At 35.7% G+C, this 23,360-nt stretch overlaps 1 protein-coding gene across 1 annotated transcript in view; it reads left to right on the top strand.

Moving 5' to 3' along the window:
- Nucleotides 1-23,360, top strand: part of RYR2 (ryanodine receptor 2) — an 829,832-nt gene that overhangs the window by 717,219 nt on the left and 89,253 nt on the right. The window contains exons 80-83 of the mRNA XM_045165522.1: nt 4,069-4,122; nt 5,359-5,382; nt 18,737-18,836; nt 20,124-20,203. Coding sequence (XP_045021457.1) covers nt 4,069-4,122; nt 5,359-5,382; nt 18,737-18,836; nt 20,124-20,203 — 258 coding nt within the window. The remainder of the gene's footprint in view (nt 1-4,068; nt 4,123-5,358; nt 5,383-18,736; nt 18,837-20,123; nt 20,204-23,360) is intronic.

A 23,360-nucleotide genomic window follows, 5' to 3' on the forward strand; every position in this document is an offset into this window, starting at 1 on the left:
TATATCCCAGCATCCTTTCTAAACTGTCTGAAGCTGTTCTGTCCAAATGGAATGGTTTTACCAATTTAAACAAGATAACTATGTAGAAGTATCTAGAATAATACCATCATAAAGTAAATACTCTTTTGAGTTTCTGGCTAACAAAAACTTTGTCTCTTCTTGCTCTTACTAATTTATTGAAAGATACACATTAAGTTATGCCCAGTGTTTCATTCTTCATTGGTTAAAATTATAAAATGCAAGGGTCACTTTTTTATGAAAGTTCTCTCTTCTACCTCATCCAAATCCATCCAAAATGGATTTCAGTTTGAAATTCAACCTGAAAATTTCTTTTTGCATCCTCTGTCTTCTGAGGAGTGACATAATCAGCAAAGCAAGTGAAAAAGATAAGAAATGTACTTGTTTTGTGGAATGAAATTTCCAGCAGATGGTGATGGTGAGAAGTACCCCATGTAAACTTTATGCTTATGAATTCTCATTGCTAGTTTTGAGTTTTGCTCTAGATATCTGAATGGTCTGAAGACGTATCCTCTATTTTGGTTCTGATTTTTTCCTTCAAATTCTCTGTCATGCTTCTGCCCCATTATGTATGGATTTTATTCACTTTTGTTTCCTTTCTGGCATACAGTATCACTCTTCCTTGCCTAGAAATGATCAGTTTGATCCAGAAAATTGAGTCCTGTATTTTAGGACCATCTAATACAACCTACAGTTTATCTAGCATTATCATATTACATGGATGCAATTTGCTGTTGAAAAACTTATCTCCTATGCCTATAAATCTTACAGTTTCTCTTAAGTACATTGAAAAGTGCTAGACATCTGCTGTAATTTTCTTGTGGCCCTAGCATGTCCCATGCCAATCAGTACAAGTTTAGCTTATGGATTTGTTGAATTCTGTAGTTCAAACTTAATAGATTATTTTTAATTACAAATTTTTACCTTTTTAGAAGCAAATCTCACTACATTTTCTTAAAAAAAAAAAAAAAAAAGGTTTAAGGTACTCTTTACAAAGGATTCTTTTGAAATACCTGTCAGATAAGAGTCCCAAATTTCTCTGTATAAGAGCAAACACATCTTTTACTAAATGCCAACTTCTCTAAATGTATTCTTTAACTCACACCTTGTTCATACCCAGTATTTCTGAAGGTAACGAAATACATATAGGAGATGATGTGTTTGAGAGAAGGTACAACTTTATATCCTTAAGAGACGTTTTGTATTCATATTCTCATTTGCTTAAATAGTATTCATATTTGTTCAGTTTAGTTCAGTCGCTCAGTCGTGTCTCACTCTTTGTGACCCCATGGACTGCAGCACGCCAGGCCTCCTTGTCCATCACCAACTCCTGGAGTTTACTCAAATTCATGTCTATTGAGTCGGTGATGCCATCCAACTATCTCATCCTCTGTCGTCCCCTTCTCCTCCCACCTTCAATCTTTCCCAGCACCAGGGTCTTTTCCAATGAGTAAGTTCTTCACATCTGGTGTTCAATACTTCCAATCAAAGTATTGAAATTTCAGCCTCAGCATCAGTCCTTCCAATGAACACCCAGGACTGGTCTCCTTTAGGATGGACTAGTTGGATCTCCTTGCAGTCCAAGGGACTCTCAAGAGTCTTCTCCAACACCACAGTTCAAAAGCATCAATTCTTTGGTGCTCAGCTTCCATTATAGTCCAACTCTCACATCCATACATGACTACTGGAAAAACCATAGCTTTGAGTAGACAGATCTTTGTTGGTGAAGTAATGTCTCTGCTTTTTAATATGTTGTCTATGTTGGCCATAACTTTTCTTCCAAGGAGCAAGTGTCTTCTAATTTCATGGCTGCAATCACTATCTGCAGTGATTTTGTAGCCCCAAAAAAGAAAGTCTGTCACTGTTTCCACTGTTTTCCCATCTATTTGCCATTAAGTGATGGGACCAGATGCCATGATTTTAGTTTTCTGAATGTTGAGTTTTAAGCCAACTTCTTCACTCTCCTCTATCACTTTCATCAAGAGGTTCTTTAGTTCTTCTTTGCTTTCTGCCATAAGGGTGGTGTCATCTGTATATCGGAGGTTAATGATATTTCTCCCAGAAATCTTGATTCCAGCTTGTGCTTCATCCAGTCCAGCATTTCTCATGATGAACTCTGCATATAAGTTAAATAAGCATGGTGACAATATTCAGCCTTGACATACTCCTTTCCCTGTTTGGAACCAGTCTGTGGTTCCATGTCCATTTCTAACTGTTGCTTCCTGACCTGCATACAGATTTCTCAGGAGGCAGGTTAAGTGTTCTGGTATTCCCATCTCTTTCAGAATTTTCCACAGTTTATTGTGATCCACACAGTCAAAGGCTTTGGCATAGTCAATAAAGCAGAAATAGATGTTTTTCTGGAACACTCTTGCTTTTTCGATGATCCAGCGGATGTTGGCAATTTGATCTCTGGTTCCTCTGCCTTTTCTAAATCCAGCAGGAACATCTGGAAGTTCACTGTTCACGTACTGTTTGAAGCCTGGCTTGGAGAATTTTGAGCATTACTTGCTAGCATCTGAGATGAGTGCAGTTGTGTAGTTTGAGCCTTCTTTGGCATTGCCTTTCTTTGGGATTAGAATGAAAACTGACTTTTTCTAGTCCTGTGGCCACTGCTGAGTTTTCCGAATTTGCTGGCATATTGAGTGCAGCACTTTCACAGCATCATATTTTAGGATTTGAAATAGTTCAACTGGAATTCCATCACCTCCCCTAGCTTTGTTCATAGTGATGCTTCCTAAGGCTCATTTGTCTTCTTCACATTCCAGGATGTCTGGCTCTATCATGTCTAATCATGATAACCATCATGATTATCTAGGTCGTGAAGATCTTTTTTATATAGTTCTTCTGTATATTCTTGTCACGTCTTAATAGCTTCTGCTTCTGTTCGGTGCATACCATTTCTGTCCTTTATTGTGCCTATCTTTGCATGAAAAGTTCCCAAATATCTCTAATTATCTTAAAGAGATCTCTAGTGCTTCCCATTCTATTGTTTTCCTCTATTTCTTTGCACTGATCACTGAGGAAAGCTTTCTTATCTCTCTTTGCTATTCTTTGGAACTCTGCATTCAAATGCATATATCTGTCCTTTTTTCCTTTGCCTTTCACTTCTCTTCTTTTCATAGCTATTTGTAAGTCCTTCTCAGACAACTATTTTACTTTTTTGCATTTCTTTTTCTTGGGGATGGTCTTGATCACTGCCTCCTGTACAGTGTTAGGAACTTCTGTCCATATGTTAAATCATGTGATCCTGTTAGGAATCTTGTTACTGTTTTTATTATTTCCACTTTAAATATGAGAAAACAGAGACTCAGAAAGGTAAAGGAATTGGCCCTAGACTAAACAGCTCTTAAATGGCAACATCAAAATTTGAATTGGGCACTCTTGCATCCTCAGGGCATGTTCCTAACCACCACACAGCTCTTCTTCCTTAGTCACCAGAACTCTCAGCTGTGGGAATTAATTAAGAATATATGCACAGCTCCTTTATTATTTCTGGAAAAATAAAATAATTCAATGGTCAGTTTTATAATTTTTCTGTAAACGAAGGATGTTGGTAGCAGTTAGAATTTTACTTTCCTCCTATAGACCAAATATAACAAAAAATGAATTTATCAAAAAAAAATAGATTACAAGATTCACTTTAATTAATAGTGCTTTCTGTTAATTTTAATTCATAGCTATTAAATACGTTTGTATTAACACATTGTAATGGAAGCATAAAAGAGGAGAAAACAGTGATGTTGTCTATTTCAACAAGGAAAATGCGTGAATAAGTAATATGTACAGTATGATACAGACCTCATAAATATCTCTATGATATATATAAAATTGGTGATTTAGTATTTGCACAGTATAGTTTTCTTTTAGTTCACAAATTCATTGATCATGTCATGTAAGCTTATTGCATATAAGGAATATATTCAAATAATATTGATAAAGTAGCACAAGTGATTTATTATTCTGTGCTAATTCATTTATATTTTCTGTCTCAGCATATTCTTATCCTGTTGACCGTTTCTCAATTTTTTTTTTTTTTACATGTATCAGAGTTGTCATGATGAGGAAGATGATGATGGGGAAGAGGAAGTGAAGAGTTTTGAAGTAAGATGGATCTTTCGCTATTTGTCTTTTATTTATGTTGAAACATTGTTTCATAGCTTATAACTGACATTTATGTTTCTTGCTTCATGGCTTATTGCAGCTTATTGTGTCAAGGAACTGCATGTCAGAAGCTGGATGGACAAATTTGAGTCCTAACATTTGCTGAAGTTAAGGCCAAGGAACATAGGCTAGTTAAAGAATTAAATAAAGCCCATATGTTCAGGATGAGTGTTCCTGACAGCCCTTGGAGATGAGGTTGCTTCACATTGTTCTCATCTCGGTGAAGGATGGGGTCTGAAATTTCCAGCAGCCATGGGAGAAAAATATTTATGGAAGAGCAACCCAACATCAAGTTTCTAATTAAAGCCTTGGTGTGAATTTTTTTCTGAATCAATGAAGTCCGAAAGGTTTGGCCTCTTTCGACTTCTGCCCAATTAGGTCACTCATTCCCTGTACATATGTAAACGGTGGCACCCAGACTGCTTGCATGAGGCAGGATTGCATATATTCCTAGAATTATGTTCTATTATATGATTTTCCCTCAAACCTTCTCAGCTTTTAAATTTCCTTATACTTTGAAATATTGCTCAATATTCTTTAGCCAAAAAGAAAGCAAATATTATTTCCCCCCTTGGCTTAGGCTGCACTTTTTTTTAAATATATATATCTAAGAAAGACTAGCTGTTGCTAACTACCACTCTCCTTATTTATTTATTTTTTTTAATTTTCAAAAAGAAATTAAATGAAATAGATTAGACTCTTTTTTTTTTCCTGCTTTTAATTTACATGTCTGTTTTTAGCTGAAAGTTTGGAAATATATTAGTAGCCAGCTGTAAGTCTTTAATTAAAGTGGACCCACAGAAAACATGTAGGTGAGGAGTAGATACTGAGTAGGACTCCTTTCTGGAACAACTGGAAGAGAGCATCCTTGTGGCATTGCATCCCTGAAGTCATTGGGTAAAAAAAGATGCTGGAACAGGCTAGTTTGAGAATCACCCATGACTATTGCTGGCTGAGAAAAAATGCCTTAAGATTTATTTCCTAGATAACACTATAATCTTTTCTAATGTATGTGTGTTCTAGTCTCAATAAGATAAGAAACTGAGATAAATTAGAATGAGCTGTGAGCGGCAAGTCATACTATTTTTCTGAAGTGCACACCATATATACTCTATCGGTTGTCTTCCGAGCAATTGTTTATTGCGATTTTGCTTCTTGTCCTCATCCTTCCTTAAGGTCACAGGATCCCAACGCAGCAAGGTAAAACTATATATATGTGTGTATTTGTCTGGGTCTGAGTTTCAGTTTCTTGTGACATTTACCTTTGTTAGACCCAACATCTTGGATTCTTTTGTTTAAAAAAAAAAAAAAAAAGATCTTGCAATCTTTGTACCAAGTTTGTAGCTCCAATGCAATTGGTCTCTTCAGTATCCCTTCCTTGACATAAGTTTATTCTTCTTGCAATTTAAATGACTCATAATTTGAAATTTTATCCTCCATGTTGTATTTGAACTGAGTACTGTGCTGAGATGAAAAAGTCTACCCTTTAGGTGATTAAATTTTAGCTGGTGACTTTTCATTGTAACATTTCATGCCTTATCCCTTTTGAGAGTTTTTATACTGGTCTCATTTCTAGAAAAGAGATATGATATATGGTATTGCTGGTGGAATTAGAAATAATCTTCTTTTCCTTTGTGCTAGAAATACCTTCAACTGGTAATTAGAGAGGATATTCCATGATTTCAGTGTTGATTTAGTATTTCCTTATAGGAAAGAGCTAGATGACCTTTTCTATCTCTGAATATTCTGAAGAGCTAAGTGTATGGAAAGTTTGCTAACAGAAAATATTTTAGAATCACAAAAATTTGCCTTTCATTTGAACCCTGTTAAACTTACATTTTATTTTCATGAGACTGTTTAGTCAGAAAATCGGTCATGCTGCTGCTGCTGCTGCTGCTAAGTCGCATCAGTCGTGTCCAACTCTGTGCGACCCTTTAGATGGCAGCCCAACAGGCTCCCGAGTCCCTGGGATTCTCCAGGCAAGAACACTGGAGTGGGTTGCCATTTCCTTCTCCAATGCATGAAACTGAAAAGTGAAAGTGAAGTCGCTCAGTCTTGTCCGACTCTTAGCGACCCCATGGACTGCAGCCTACCAGGCTCCTCTGTCCATGGGATTTTCCAGGCAAGAGTACTGGAGTGGGTTGCCATTGCCTTCTCCGAATATCAGTCATAAACATCCCAAAAAGAAAATGCCTATAATGACTTTAGTTAAAGAAAAGAAAAAAAAAAACTTTTCTGAGTGTAGAGTGTCCTTTTTTGCCTTCTATTTTATAAAGTGAACTATTGCTGTTAAAGTGAATTTAGAATGTCATAAAGAATCTACTTTTAAGAAACAAATTATAATTTTTTTTACTCACTTATATTTGGAGAAATATATTGTTATATCATTTTAAAATTTGACTTCATGCAGATGCTACTAGATTTAGCTCCAAGCAAATGGATATGATTTAATGGCATATAATATGCATGAAATTTATAAATTATAATTCTCAGGTATAATGGATATAATCCTGATTTGGTGGATTTTTATAGTTTTATCACTGATGATCTCAGATAGAATTCCTGTGACTTGTTGAGGGTTGGAAAATATGAAGGGACCTCTTAACATTCACCAAAGATTTGATTTCGTTAGACACCATTGCAGTTCATGCCCCAGAGTATATATTGACATCCATGGAGTGGGGGTGGATAAGGAAGGCTGGGATAAGAAAGTGTTGCTGGTTAAGAAAACCATTTTACTCTGAAGAGGAATGTAGTTTCAGGAAGAACTAAAAGCAAATACAATTTGGTAAATAGGATCAAATTTGCTGACATTAGAAAGGTTCCCTATTCAGAAAAAAAAAAGTCTGGAAATAATTAGTAGTGGAATCTTAGCATTTAGAGTGTAGGATTCAGGTCATACTGAGAACAAGAAATCAGGAGACTGTGGAGCCCCACCTGGGAGAATGGACTACATGCCATGGATTTAGGATGTTGGGAGAGAAGCTCACATAATGGTGAAACCTGGTAATTAATCCCCCCAAAGGAGCTAGAGGCCACCAGATATGACTGTCCCAGCAGAAGAGAGGATTTTAAAGTTACTGGTGGTTGCCATATATTCATATGCATAACACAATAGACAAGATTTGGAAATTTTCACTTCTTAACCAGTGCTTTACTCATTCTTCATGTAATTTTGTACTGTAATCATTTATGCCTAATATGTGTAACAATCTATTTGTAAAATATATACTATGTAAGTAAACAACCTGAACTCTTCCCAAGTGAAAAAAGAGAATCATGGTTTTCAGAGAGTTGACAGAGTCAACAACCTATGAAGATAATTTTGTCTGAAATTGACTCTCTGATACGAATAACACAACTGAAAAAATTTGGCCAGACAACTGAATTACTACTTTCTCTTTATAAATTTAGTAACGCCCTAGACTTTTTACATTGAGATGTCTGGTTGGCTAACATCATTTAGCTGTAGTCAGATAGTGGAATTTTTCATCTAAGTTATAATGAATTTGAAAGGTCATTTGGTAGTTTCAGTAATTCTTTAAACAAATTATATTAAATAAATCTGGGAATAACATAGTGTGTGTGATTATTGAATTTTATCCCAATAACTGGCTGATTATTAATATTTGCTGTACTTTCTACTTAAATTCTCTGTCCATAAAGATACTGAGAAGAAGAAAGAAGTAGATTAAAAAGGTAGCATTATAAGGAAAATTTCCATGAGGAATAAAGTAAACTAAATAAAGCTCAAGAAACATGGAAAACAAGGAGTAGAGGCTAAAGTGCCTGGTATTAGCCAGCCCTTTTCTTCCGTCACATGTGTTTTACTGATGAGATCCTGCTAAAATTTGCCTGATTTAAGTTGATAATTTAATTCCCAGCTTAATCTGTAATATATGTATATTTACCTACAACTAATTATTAAAAATTTTATTGCACAATTAGTAGTTATATATTTCTTTGACTTCAGGCAACTTTAATATTAAAACTATAAAAGTGAAAGTGAGTGAAGTCGCTCAGTCGTGTCCGACTCTTAGTGACCCCATGGACTGTATGTAGCCCACCAGGCTCCTCCGTCCATGGGATTTTCTAGGCAAGAGTACTGGAGTGGGGTGCCATCGCCTTCTCCGAAAACTATGAAAAGGGATAGTTAAATCTTATAAAGAAGCCAGTATGAACTGAAAGGAAAGAAGTGTTTTAGCAATGACCCAGAGTGTTAATTACTACAGTCCAGTGCTTTTCTGGCCTTTGAATTTTTCATAAGCAAAACACATAATAAGAAGAAATAATGTTTCAAGTCAAGTAAATTTCTGAGCATGACAGGTTTTTCTCACCTAGAACAACAAGAAACTTTGGTACCAGAGCAGACCACATTTTTAAATTAAGATTTTTCAAAACATACAGAAACATTGTTCCAATGGTTACTTCTCCTATTACCATTCTTTCACATCTGAGGGTGCAGCGTTCAGTGATAATTCAATGAAGGCATTTCTGTGGAATGTTAAGTGCTATAATATAGATTTATTACTTATGGAAAAGCCTAAATTAATGACAGTGAAGCTTAAGTAATCTAGAGGAATGGACCATTAACTCGCTTTCTAGACCATCTTTCTCAAGTACAATATTAAGCAAGTTGCGTCATCCTTTGGCAAATGCCCAGTTTCTACTTCACAGATGAATTCTCTGGTGAGTCCCTGAGGTCCTATTATTCTGTACTATTGATTAAGGAGAATTCCTTGTGTCTTCAGTGCCAAATATGGCTGTGGCAGAGTTGATATTCTGTAATAAAAATTTAGATTAATCTGTGTTTTCTCCCTGATGGGCCTCAGACATAACTAAAGCGACATCATTCCCACCCAATACTTAGAGCAATACCCAGCTCACATTCCAAAGAATGTATGATTACATGTGGAGGAATCAATTTAGGTCTAAAATGTCTTAAGGACCGATGTTATATAGCTAAATACCATGATAAAAACACTTTTATTTGGCCCCTCCAATGATTCTAATTTTGAATAGAATTCATTTTTTGGGTAATGAATTGACTATAAGATGTTCCCTTTCCAATAGCTACTCATAATTTAATCTCTGAAGGGCTTATTTACTTCTGTTTATAAGAGCACAGTAATTTAAATTATAACTTCATGAATCTTAACCAAAGAGAACCATTAAATATTTTAAAAATTGAGATACATCTATGGTTATAAAACATGGAAATAATTATCTCTTTTATTAAGAAAATGTATACTTCTTTCGTTTCTTCCTCAGAATCTCTGTGGTATCAGCATATGGACTCTAGAGTGTTGAGTTACTGTCATACTGTTGAATGATTGAAGGGAAAGGGGGAAGGAATTTTCATGGCCAGTGTTCTCTAATACTCATGCTTATTGTTGCAGTCTGCCAACTCCATGTTTATATACTGAAATTGTTGATCTCAAGTAATACCCTCCCATCTTAGCCCAGGTTCTGTAGAAAACAGAGCAAAGAGGTTATTTGCTAGCACTTTGTTGGAGTTGTTACAGTCTTAGGGAAGTAAGGGTGAGGAAAGGGAGCACTGATACTTGGAGGCAGAGAGAACACAGTAATGCATTCTTGAGCTGACTAGTTAACCACAGCAAACCAGCAGTATAGCTATTTGCTTGGTTGTGTTAGATGGCCCTGAAGAAGCCATATGCATCATGGAATGGTACTTCCTGGGAAAAAGGGGGCACTTCTGGTCACAGGGTGTTAATTTGTTCATTTATCTCCTGATATTAATCAGCTCTTCAAGAAGGCAGACCCCTGGGGAAACCAGAACCAACTTGGGTTCAGCCTCTTGAGTGTCCAGGCACTTGCTGTCTCTCCATTTCCATCAGTATGTGGTCTCCTTAGACAGCGGTCCTGGTGCTAAGAGTTAGCTTTCATAAACAAATAACTGGTACAAACCATTTCTAGGGCCACTGTACTTCAGAAGCAAGACAAGTTGCTAAGACAGAGAGAAGGGGGTTTAGGGTAGGCTAGAGTACAGGTCCTGATACAAGGAAAATTCCTCCAAAGCACAGTCCTCTAAATTGTATATGTTAATTTATACACACGAATGTGTAGTCCTAAACAGCATATGATATGTAGACAACACATATTTAAACATCTAATTGTGCAGCTAATTGTGTGTTTGATATGCACGATAATTTGACTTCATGTGCTATTGTTTTTAAAAATAATCCCAGTTGAAACTGACATGTGTACACTGTTATATTTAAAATAGATAACCAACAGGACCTACTATACAGCACAGGGAACTCTGCTCAATATTCTGTAATAACCTAAATGAAAAAAAGAATTTTAAAAAGAATAGATAATGTATAACTGAATCACTTTGCTGTATACCTGAAACTAACACAACATCATTAATCAACTATGCTCTAATATCACATAAAAATAAAATAATAATAATCATAACCTCAGTTGAAGCTTATGCTTGACCACATTATGTACAGGAAATGAGATACAGCAGAATCATTAAGAGCATAGACACTTGAATGAACCACCTGTGTTTGAATCCCAGCTCTACCATATGGATATGTAATCTTAAGTCTCAATTTGCCTATCTATGAAATGGAGCTAATTAAGGTCTCTACTTCATAGGATTATGATGAGGATTAAATTAATTTATATACATATTCCACTCAGAACATTGCATATCACATAGCAAGCTCTAAGTATTTGCTGTTATCATTATATTTAATCAATTTCCCTTCTTTACTAAAATCAAGCCAGAGAAGTCCACAGAGGAAATTTTTCAGCATAGTGAGCACAGAACCTCACAAGGTAGGAGATCTGGGTTCTCATCTGGATGCTAACCAGATGACCTTTAGCAGGTCATATTTAATTGCCCTGTACCTCAGCGTTTTCATCTTTGGACTGAAAGCTTTGAGCTGTTTTCTAAGGGGTAATATCCATCTTTAAAACTGTCTGATTTGCTGGTTTTGCAGAAGTTCTTTTCCTTTTTCAGGACAATTTCAAAACTCTTATAATTTCTAGGTGCATAAATACCAATTAGAAGCATGCAAATTTTGATTACTTTTCTTCTGATCTTTTCTGAAGGAATGAAAAAGAAAAACTCCATTTTTTTTTTAGTGTAGGGATTTCACAATAAAAATGATTTCTAGAAAATGTCTAGCTTCTGTACATGTATATGTATCTCTATCACTTCCTCGCTTGTTATTTAAAATACCACATAATTATACCTAATACAGTTAGACAAAGGAAAAAATGTATTGGGAGATGGAAAGCATTTAGGGGTCTTCCAAGAATACGAGTAATCCAGAAGTTCATGCCACAGTGTTGCTAATTTGCTGCAGGTTGTTAGTACTACTGATGCGAAGGTTTCTAGGAGTCAACATAAAACCATATAAATGTAAAAATTTGCTATATCAATAAAATACAGAGACAATGTTCTTGTTTCAGGGAAAAACAAAAAAAAGAATACCTGAAGCATTTTTCTTCCTGAGGATCTTTTTGGGAATAACAATGTGTGATATAATGAAAAAGGTCCTTGGTAATTCAGTAAATGTAATTATTTGAGAATTAATACAATAAAGTCCAGGTGTATAGATGCCATCATGGGATAGTTTAATGTAGAATAAGCACCAGGTGTCTTGAAGAATGGAAGGTCTGTTAATCCTCAAGACGGTCTCAAGAAAAATCCTTCTCTCAGCTAAACAGGGAACACCTGGCAGGGAGTTTGAGACTGTGTCAAGTACTTAAAGTGTAGCTAAGAGTTAGTCTGGGGTGGGATTAATAACCATTCGTGAAAACGTAGAATTGTAAATATTAATACTTGAACTACTAGAATTGAGAGAGCTCAAAATCCAAATAATGAGTTGCTGTGATCATTTTATGATACAGTTTCTTCTAACTGCTTCTTCTAATTATTCCAACCTTCTGGCACCTTCTCATCTAACCATTCCTTCCTGTGATTGGAGGTCATGTTGTTTGTTCAGTTGCCAAGTTGTGTCCAAGTCTTTGCAACCCCATGGACTGCAGCACGCTAGGCCTACCTGTCCCTCACCACCTCCCCAGATTTGCCCAAGTTCATGTCCATTGAATCAGTGATGCCATCTAATTGTCTCATCCTCTGTCACCCTCTTCTCCTTCTGCCTTCAGTCTTTCCCAGCATCAGGGTCTTTTCCAATGAGTCAGCTGTTTGCATTTATGGGAGGTCATAAATCACCTTATTGTCCTTATTCTCTCCTTTGTCAGGCTCTCTTAGTAGACTGCATAGGCACTTATTCTCTGTAGTCAGGGCAGTATCCAGTGCTTTTAAGGCTTAAACAAACAAATAGGTAGATGAAGCCTGTTTTAAGTCAACATTGTACTCAGGACAAACTGCATGCCCTCTAATGATAAATCAGTGTAACATTGCTAATTTGATAACCTCTGATATTAGAGTTACTCATTCTTTCCTTTCATTTTGTACTTGGTTACTAGAGCTTTTTGTTGCATATTATAAATTTGTCAATAGGATCTTGAATTAGAAAATCATTTTAACTCAGCTGGGTTTATTGCTTTAGCAGAGTAGTGAAAGTCGCTCAGTCATGTCCAACTCTTTATGACCCGATGGACTAGACAGTCCATGGAATTCTCCAGGACAGAATACTGGAGTGGGTAGCCTATCCATTCTCCAGCCTGATCTTCCCAACCCAGGAATCCAGCCGAGGTCTTCTGCATTGCAGGCGGATTCTTTACCAACTGAGCCCAGCATAGTATTCAGTTCAATCGCTCAGTCATGTCTGACTCTTAGTGACCCCATGGACTGCAGCACACCAGGCTTCCCTGTCCATCACTAGCTCTTGGAGTTTACTCAAACTCATGTCCATTGAGTTGGTGATGCCATCCAACCATCTCATCCTCTGTCGTCCCCTTCTCTTGCCTTCAGTCTTTCCCAGCATCAGGGTCTTTTCAAATAAATCAGCTCTTCACATCAGGTGGCCAAAGTATTGGAGTTTCAGCCTCAACATCAGTCCTTCCAGTGAACATTCAGGACTGATTTCCTTTAGGATGGACTGGTTGGATCTCCTTGCAGTCCAAGGGCCTCTCTCGAGTCTTCTCCAAAACCACAGTTCAAAAGCATCAATTCTTTTGGCGCTCAGCTTTCTTCACAGTCCAATTCTCACATCCATACACGATTACTGGAAAAACCATAGCTTTAACTAGACAGACCTTTGTTGGTGAAGTAATGTCTCTGCTTTTTAATATGCTGTCTATGTTGGTCATAACTTTTCTTCCAAGAAGCAAGCGTCTTTTTATTTCATGGCTGCAGCCACCATCTGCAGTGATTGTGGAGCCCAAAAAGATAAAGTCTGCCACTGTTTCCCCTGTTTCTCTATTTGCCATGAAGTGATGGGACCAGATGTCATGATCTTTGTTTTCTGAATGTTGAGCTTTAAACCAACTTCTTCACTCTCCTCTTTCACTTTCATCAAGAGGCTCTTTTGTTTTTCTTCACTTTCTGCCATAAGGGTGGGGTCATCTGCATATCTGAGTTATTGAGATTTCTCCTGGCAATCTTGATACCAGCTGTGCTTCATCCAGCCCAGCGTTTTCATGATGTACTCTGCATATAAGTTAAATAAGCATGGTGACAATATACAGCCTTGACGTACTCCTTTTCCTGTTTGGAACCAGTCTGTTGTTCCATGTCCAGTTCTAACTGTTGCTTCCTAACCTGTGTACAGATTTCTCAAGAGGCAGATCAAGTGGTCTGATATTCCCATCTCTTTCAGAATTTTCCACAGTTTATTGTGATTCACACAGCCAAAGGTTTTGGCATAGTCAATAAAGCAGCAATAGATGTTTTTCTGGAACTCTCTTGCTTTTTCAATGATCTAGCAGATGTTGGCAATTTGGTCTCTGGTTCCTCTGCCTTTTCTAAAACCAGCTTGAACATCTGGAAGTTCACGGTAGTATTAATTAGTTCTAAATATGCCAAGTATAGTGAAAATGATATTCTAACAAATGCAAGTATATCTGATACAGGAAGAAGTAAAGCATAAAGTCTGACTTTCAGAGCCTCCAACACATTATCTGAACTAAATTTTTCTGGTTTAGTGATTTTTATTGTCTCTGATCATATATTGGTAAATTTTTGGCATTTAAACAAAGTTTATTTTGGGTAAAGACACTTTTTTTAATTAAAGAGAACATTACAAACTTTTACCATCCTATTGAGAACAACTCTGAAAGATTATTGTACCATTCGATAGTTCAGCAACAAAGAGGATGTGTAGTAATGAAAGGTACAGGGAAAGAATTAAGCTGCTAAATGAATTAAAAACTACAATTTGAGAATTATTCTTTTTTTGTGTGCGTATAATTCAACTTCATAGACCATGTACTAAAAGGAAACTAAACTTTTCACATGTTACTAACTTAGTAGCTCTTCAGATGAAAGAAAATGTTTGTTAAGTTTCAGATTAATTTTGCATACTAAATGATATCACATGATTCAGTTCCATCATTCATTTATGCATTCTTGAACATCTTTAATGTTCAGGGAGCTACTGGGTATTCAGTGTATGTGTACTGGTTCGTGTTTAATATAAAAAAAACAAGCAGTGATCCTTTTCCTCATGAAGCTTTACTTCTAGAAACCTCCATGTACATTTGGTTATTTAAAAAGTTAAAATTTAAAAATTTGGGGAACCATCCATTGTTGAGTAAAATTATAATCTTATAAGTGTTTCCCTAGCACTGGGAGTCACCCATATATGAATATGGCTAATCCATAGTTTTGGAAGCTGGAATACAGAACAGAATTAGGTGAATCTCTGGAAATGTGACTGTTATCTATCACTTTTGTTTCTTTGTTAGTCTGAGTTGGCCTGTTTATGTTGTAAACCAAACTATTAGTACTATTTCACTGCCTTTCAGTTTTGTCCTCTTAGGTATTTAATTGAACCTTCTGTATTTTGAAGTTTTCTTCTTGAAATACTAAGTCTCAACATCACCTTGTAGATTATGACTACATTTAAGATGCCAAATAAGATGATTTAATATTGACTTGTAACATTACTACATTATGACTTTTTTAGAAAGGGTTCATATCCTGGAAATTTCTCTTCACTTATAATCAGCTTTCACATTCAGTTTAAGAGGAAAACATATGAAAACCTTTTCACCAGTTGCTGAAGACTTGAAAATGCAACAAAATGCAAGCCAGTAGCATGTGTAGGCTATAGAATTGTCCTCAAACTGTGATGTCCATGAAATCAGGAGGGTCCTTCAGAAACAGTGTGAATTTCTTTGCTGTTATCATATTTTCATCTCTATTGTGGGGATAAACTGTTTTCTCCATCAAGAAGCAAGGGACGGTATAATTTATTCTTATCTCAATATTTTTTCTCATATAAGGCAAATTTCTGAGGAATCGAATGGCTTTTTTTTTCTTCAGATCTTTCTCCTTCCTTCCTTCCTCCCTCCCTCCCCTCCATCAAGTGCTAAAGACTTGAGCCACTCTTAGACAAAGAGGAGGATTATTAGCAATTTTATTACAGACTTCAGTTATAGTAGAAGCAAATCATGATGTTGAATACTTCCTTTCAATGACTCTGATTTTATCATAGGTCTGAGATATGATCACCCTTGACCTTGAAAGACTCGTAACAATCTTATTTAGAAAACAGCTGATAATGCTTGGTTGCTTTTGGTGATCAGAACTTTTTGCCTAAGGGAAAATTCAAATTGTGGAGCTGTTCCTGTTTATTTTTTTTTTCCCCTTAACCTTCCTTTGTGACCTTGGAATAATTTAAAGACTGAAACTATAGGTTGAAGGTATAGTGCATGTATAACACCCTTAGGCAGTTCAAATGGAATTTGAAGTGGAAAGGGACAAGGAACCCTACTTTAAAAAGTAGGATTCCTTGGAGATAGATCTTTTAAAAGTATCTTACTTGGAGAAATGCTATAGTAAATACTTGCTGTTTTCCCCAGGTAAGATACTTTTAAAAGATCTGTCTCCAGTATGCTTAGAAAAGCTAATCTGCAGTAGATATAAAATGGAAGATTTTTTCCACATAGTCCATTATTTTATTGCATGAAAACTTTCTATTTTCGCTTTCAAAGTTTTATTTTTTTATGTCATGATCAAATTTCTAATGAGATTAAATTATACATCCAGAGTTCAGTTCAGTTCAGTCGCTCAGTCATGTCCAACTCTTTGCGAACCCATGGGCTGCAGCACTCCAGGCTTCCCTGTCCATCACCAACTCCTGGAGCTTTATATACCCAGAAGCAATCCTCAAAGGACAACAAAGTACAAAAATAAATAATATTAAAGATGTTCTGAAGAGAGAGCTTCCAATTCAGTCTAACAGAAGAAATTCAAAAGAGTGGTCGATCCCTCTTTATGAAATAGTTTTCCCACTTCTAGATCAGCATATCTTTTTTTGCTCAACATTTTTATTCAAATGAGTCTCATCATCTCCCCCAAAGCATTATTATTGAAATTTATATATTATGTGAGAAAAATGAGTAATCTTTGCTCAGGAAGTTAAGTTTGTAAGGAAGGCAATTTGATACCTTGTCTTTCTTGGTGCTTGTAGGGTCTATCCATCATGAGTGATTTCAGTTACTGAAGAGGATGTTGTGACTTTAGAATCTATTGTGCAAGTGGCCCTGGCAGATCTTTGAGTTGGTCTACCTACTTTTGGAGCACCAATGGCCATTGTTTTTTGTTATTGTTTTTCCTCAAGAATATACAGCATGCTGGCATCTTCCATCTTCTTTGGATGTCTTGATGACTATCTTTGTATGTTCTACTGAGTCAGTAGAAGAATCCCTCTTTCTAGCTCCCTTGCTTCTTTAATTGATAAAAATTATAGTGCAGTTCCTTAAGCCAATAATTTCTTATCACTGTTTTCCGGGCAAAGCCTTTCACAAAGGGAAAAGTGGGAAGTAAAAGTTCCATAAGTAGCTCTGGCAATGGGAGGAAAGTCAAAGATTGTTGGGTCTAAAAGGAAGAATCAAATGTTGCTCACTAATTTTATAAAACACCTGAAGAGCAGACAAAAGGGTCTTCTTTCAGTTTTTCTCAAACTGTGTTGTAATGACAGTATGATTTTGTGTGTCTGTGTGGTTTTGTTTTCGTTTTGTTTTTGACTTCACAGGAAGAGGTTTAAACATGAAGGCAAACCTTTTAGATGTTAGCATGGCTACATATAAAGCAAAGCTGCCTTTTTTTTTCTTTTCTCTGCTTCCATTTAGGCCTATCACATAATTTAAGAAAAAATAAAATTTAATCACAGGAGCTCTTATATAGTGTGAAAAAAACCCTGATCAATTTTGTTTTCGCAGCACGATATTATCAAAGATTTAAGAGACAAATTTGCCAGCCTCGGCGAGAACTCTCTGGTAACAGCATAAATGTCTGTGTTGGTTGCTTTTGATTTAAAGGTTTCTTTTTTCATTTGTTTGAGCCCATTTCTTCCCCCCCTCCTTTTAGTTTACTTTCTTTTTCATATTCTGTAACTAGCAAGCCTTCATTTTTTAAACCTCTTCCATCTTCCAGTGTCTATTTTCCGTACTTTGGATGGAAAGTTTACGGCAGCAAAGCTGTCACTCTGGCTACTTCTGCTGCAGCTCTTCCTGCTCTTAGGTCATATATGTTTTGGCCGTTGTGTTTATGGACATGATACTAATTGACTGTTTCATGTCCCATTGACTAAGCTTCTCTACCACGCCATTTGATGGACGCGCTGTCATAGGGCTCTATGCAACTTTCATTCTGCAACTTATACTGCTTGGTTCCGTCTCAATTCTCCAGCGAACTGAATAGCTCAAGTGAATGATCCTACCAGTCTTGAACTTGCTGTGCCTTTATATTTTATTTTGATTTCCTTCTGTATATTTTCAGTGGTAGTTTAAGTAGAAAAGAACAATCTCCAGCCATTGCTGTAGCAGTACCATGCAGTATCGTTTGTTACCACCTGAGAATACAAAATATAAAGGCACATTGCTTCTTTTATTCTTTGGGGGGAACTGGGGAGATCTGTTATCATAAGTTCACTACTTAGTTGAAGCCTACCTTTTTATCCATATCAGCTTTCAATTTTGCTTAAACTCCAACACGTCCTCAGTTGATGTTTTTCTGTCACTCAGTGATAACTTGCAACTCAAGCCATTTGCTGAGCAGTATCAAGTTATGGCCATGACTTGGGAGATGATTAAAAACATGACAAACTGATGCACAAATAAATGTATCATTCAGAAAGTGCAAGTTTCAATGATGAAGTATAGTACTTCAAAAGTATGATACAGGCTTTGGACTAATCCAGTCATTAAAATTAAGAAAATTCATCCTGATAAACAAGTACCAAAAGTCTATCACAAGAAATAAAAAGGGAAAAATCAAGAGCTGACTATGTTAACATCTGTTGAATAACATTGTTGGTGTTGAAATGGTCCATAATGTTGTCATAGAGCCCATACATGAAGAAATGATGAAAATATGGTTTATAGAAAGCTACTCTGCTTAATGATAGTCGCAACATAAATGGTTGGGATTTGTGTTCAGGAAAAAGAAATGGAAAAGCAAAAGCTTCTGTACCAACAAGCCAGGCTCCATGACCGCGGTGCTGCTGAGATGGTGCTGCAGACCATCAGTGCCAGCAAAGGTGAGGCTCATTACCATACCTTGGAAGGGCTGATTCTTCAGATTTTTCTGGGAGCGCCCTTATTTGTATTATACTGATATATTTAGTCCCTGAATTTGATGTTTATGATGAAGTCAGGTGAATTCATAAAGGCCAACTCTCTCTTGCCCAATCCAATGTTAATTATTTTCAATCAGAGTCTTACTGAAAGACCTATTTTGTTTCTGTTCATTAAGTTTTGGAAATTATATTGGGACACAATGCTAACAAACTGATCAGGTAAATCAGGGGTGGGCAAACACTTTCTGTGAGAGGCCAGGTAGTAAATATTTTCAGTTTTTCAAGCCATTGGGGTCTCAGGGGCAACTCTTCAACTCTGCCATGGTGTCTGCCATCTAGAGACAATGTGTGGCCTTGTTTCAATAAAACTTTATTTACAAAAATAGGTGCCAAGCTGAATGTGGCCCTCAGGACCCTTGATATAAATGTTTAGATTTTTAACGTGAGTCATTTTTAGCAGTTGAAGTGCTATTGCATTTTTCAATAGCCAGCCAATTCAAGCTGCTTTTTCTTCCATTAGTAACATCTTCTTTATGAAAACTTTTTATTCTAATTTGAATGGAATAGAAAAGTAATAGTGGGTATTAAACACTCCTTTCCAAATATAAGGATTGTTTCATTTCTAAGATAAGTGGAGGTGAATTACATTAAAAATAAAACATAATATGCTAAATTATAGACAAGTTGGATTTTAAATTTTGTCATTATTACTTGAATAACAAAATTATGACTAGTCATCTTAATAAAGCATTACTACAAACACATGAAGATAAAAGTGATGAAATGAAAATCATAAAAGTTGCTCAAACATACTTGAGGGAGGAAGGAGAAAATTTTAAGTGGCTTATGTTCATTTCAATATTATTTTATTACTCATAATAATATATATATAATATATTATATATAATACTGATATTTAAAATTGTTAAAACTAATCAGTTTTAAATTTTAATAATTTTAAGTATCAGTATTTCAAAATCATTTGTTTCTGCCTGTTCTTTTTTTCTGCTTTCTCATGTAATTTCAATTCATGGACATATTACACAGAATTTAGTAAAAACATTGATGGCAAAATATGCATTATGACTCTTAATTTTTTTTGGTATATAAATATCAGTCTGTCCTCCTCCACCATGACACACATTTGTAGGAAGCTGTTAAGGACTTTAAAAGTGCTCATTTTGAGATACAATTGGTTCATGTAGCAAGTGAAGAGATACAAGGAACACTATATTTTGTATTTTTAAGGTGAAACTGGACCCATGGTGGCTGCTACTTTGAAACTTGGAATTGCTATCTTAAATGGAGGGAATTCTACAGTACAGCAGGTATGTCATTAAGCCTTTCACATAATGTGCTTTTCAAATAGATGGACCATATAGTCACCCTGTTGAACAATCATCGTAAAAGAACAATTAGTTGTACTTTTTTTTTTCACTTTCTATGTAAAATATGTCTTTATTTTATGGTCTTGTCCTAGTATCCAGATATCTTCTAGTTAGCGCAATAAACACAGCTTCTAGGTACGACAATAGATAATATTTCTCTTTAGAAGTCTGAAGTCATGTCATGTTGTGTTGTCATTTGTAATGCTGCATTTCATGTGACTAAGTCAGCATAAAGCAGCTGTTTTGTTTTAATAGTGAAATATAAATATCCTTACCTAGGCAGCCTAGTTTAGGAACATGCTTTATAGTGTTATACCTCCTATAAATTGACTCTTGAGATTTTGTTAATAGTTAGTATGAAGCTGGCTCATGGGTTAACATGTAAATAGAATGCACTGTTCAGAATTTTTTCTAGTTATAAATATTTCTATTCTCCTAAAATAAGAAAATCACTTCCCAACCAAGTTTTTATATTCAGTTTGAAAGTTAGACGTTATCAGGACTGGGGATTTGATAATGCAATGTCTCTATACAACTGAATGCAAAGATCTGTAAGTTTGTTAGAATAAGAGTATCTGAGTGACTTACTATAAATAATAAACGCTAGAGAGTGTGTGGAGAGAAAGGAACCCTCCTACACTGTTGGTGGGAATGTACAGTCACTATGAAAAGTATGTACAGTATGGAGGTTCTTCAGAGAACTAAAAATAGGATTAAGATATAATCCCGCAATCCTACTCCTGGACATATATTCAGAAAAACCTATAATTGAAAAAGAAACATGTATTACTATGTTCATAGCAGCACAATTTACAATAGCTAAAACATGGAAACAACTTAAATGCCCAATGACATATGAATGGATAAATAAGAAGTGGTACCTATACACAATGGAATAATACTCAGCCACTAAAAAGAATGAAATAATGCCATGACACTCACATCAGCATGGATACAACTAGAGGTTTTCATAAGAAGTGAAGTACCTCAGAAAGACAAACACCATATTTCACATATATATGAAGCCTAAAATATTCCACAATTGAACCTATCTACAAAATGAAAACAGACTCACAGATGTAGAGACTTGTGGTTACCAAGGGGGAGGAGAGTAGGGGAGGGAATAGAAATTGGGATTAGAAGATGCAGACTATCATATACAGAGTGGATAACCAACAACATCCTACTGTATAGCACAGGGAACTGTATTCACTATCCTGCAATAAAGAATATAAAACAAAGGTATGTGTATGTATAACTGAGTCTCTTTGCTATGTAGCAAAAATTAATACAACACTGTAAATCAAGTTTGCTTCACTAAAATATATATATATATATATATATATATATATATATATATATATGAGTGACTTAGGGAGGAAAAAAAAAAAAAAACAAAACAGAAACAGGCTGACAAGCATGTACTGCATGACTCTGGGGCCACACCTGACAGTGTGGCTCTGAGCACAGAAAAAATTCTTATGCTCATTGAAAAACAGTAAAATATAATATAAACTTCAGATTGTGTTATTCTAAAACTAAGATCTCTTATTTTTATATCTTGGCTTGTATATGAGAAAGAACAGTTGATGAACAGGGAAGTAATAACTATTCTTTCTTGGCTAAGTATTAGTGAGGCAGGTAAAAAGGGCTTCTCTCATTGAAGGACAGGAAGGCTAGTGAGAACCTTAGAATGTTTGACTTCAAGTTGTTGTGAACCTCAGAATCACTGAGGTGGGAATCACTACAGTGGGACCAAGCCATGAATATGCTCTGAGAAGACCTTTGAGTCTAAGAAAAGAAAAACAGAAAATGTTGACGGCCTCTTTTGGATTGCTTAAGTTTTGAACTAGGTGAAGTATTGAGTTGGCCAAAAAGTTCATTTGGTATTTTCTGTAATATCTTATAGGAAAATATGAACAATATTTTTGGCCAAACTAGTAGTAGAAGAACTGCAAAATTCATCTTTATCTTGTTCTCAAATCGTGTGCTTTTTTTACTGTAAATATAATCATTACATGTTATAATTGGATTGAAATCTCTGGCCTCTTCTTGGTGTAATGTTTGTAAGTGCATGAAGTAAAATTATACAGGTTGACGAAAGAAAGTATATTGAAATGTGGTTATCAAAATGTTATATAAAGTTGTTTATTTCATTATGAATTCATTAAGTAAAAGATCTAGTGCTTAGTCTAATAATTATTGAGTAGAAAAGATTAAATACTTTTAAGTAGCTATAACAACTGTAATGTGATGGGAAAATATCCAAAATCTTTATTGGTAACAAAATCATAGCCATTATTAATCCTACTTGTGTTTGTTGCTTAGATTACTTGTTGAAAGGAATGCTAAATTTCAGTTAGAATTTAATAAAAATAAAAGTGAATTTTTTTCCTATCCAATTTACAGATTTTCTTTTTTGATTTCCATAGTAAAAGATTATATGACTTCTTTAAAATGTAAGGAAAAATAAAGAAAACTTACCTAATCTCTCCACAATACTGATCAAGAAATAGGTTCCCTTAGCTTATGTATTACTTCAAAAGATCTTAATTTTATATATATATATATATATATATATATATATATATATCTCCAGAATCCTTGAAGTCAAAAGGAACCTTGGGAGATCATGTAATAAATATACTCACTGTATGTACAGATCTTTTCATTTTCTCTCTAAACCTTCAGATATACCTTCCTTTGCCATATAAACCATGTTCATTTTGTTTTAAAAGACCGGTGATTAATAACTGCTTCATGTTTATTATACCAGTAAGTTATCACACACATGCATACACCCCCAAAACGGATTGTTGTTGTGTTTGTGTTTGTATGTATCTACGCATGTGTGGAGAAGGCAACAGCACCCCACTCCAGTACTCTTGCCTGGAAAATCTCATGGATGGAGGACCTGGAAGGCTGCAGTCCATGGGGTCGCTGAGGGTCGGACACGACTGAGCGACTTCACTTTCACTTTTCCCTTTCATGCACTGGAGAAGGAAATGGCAACCCACTCCAGTGTTCTTGCCTGGAGAATCCCAGGGACGGGGGAGCCTGGTGGGCTGCTGTCTGTGGGGTCACACAGAGTCGGACA

Source organism: Bubalus bubalis, chromosome 4, assembly GCF_019923935.1.
Source record: "Bubalus bubalis isolate 160015118507 breed Murrah chromosome 4, NDDB_SH_1, whole genome shotgun sequence".
Taxonomy (NCBI): Eukaryota; Metazoa; Chordata; class Mammalia; order Artiodactyla; family Bovidae; genus Bubalus; species Bubalus bubalis.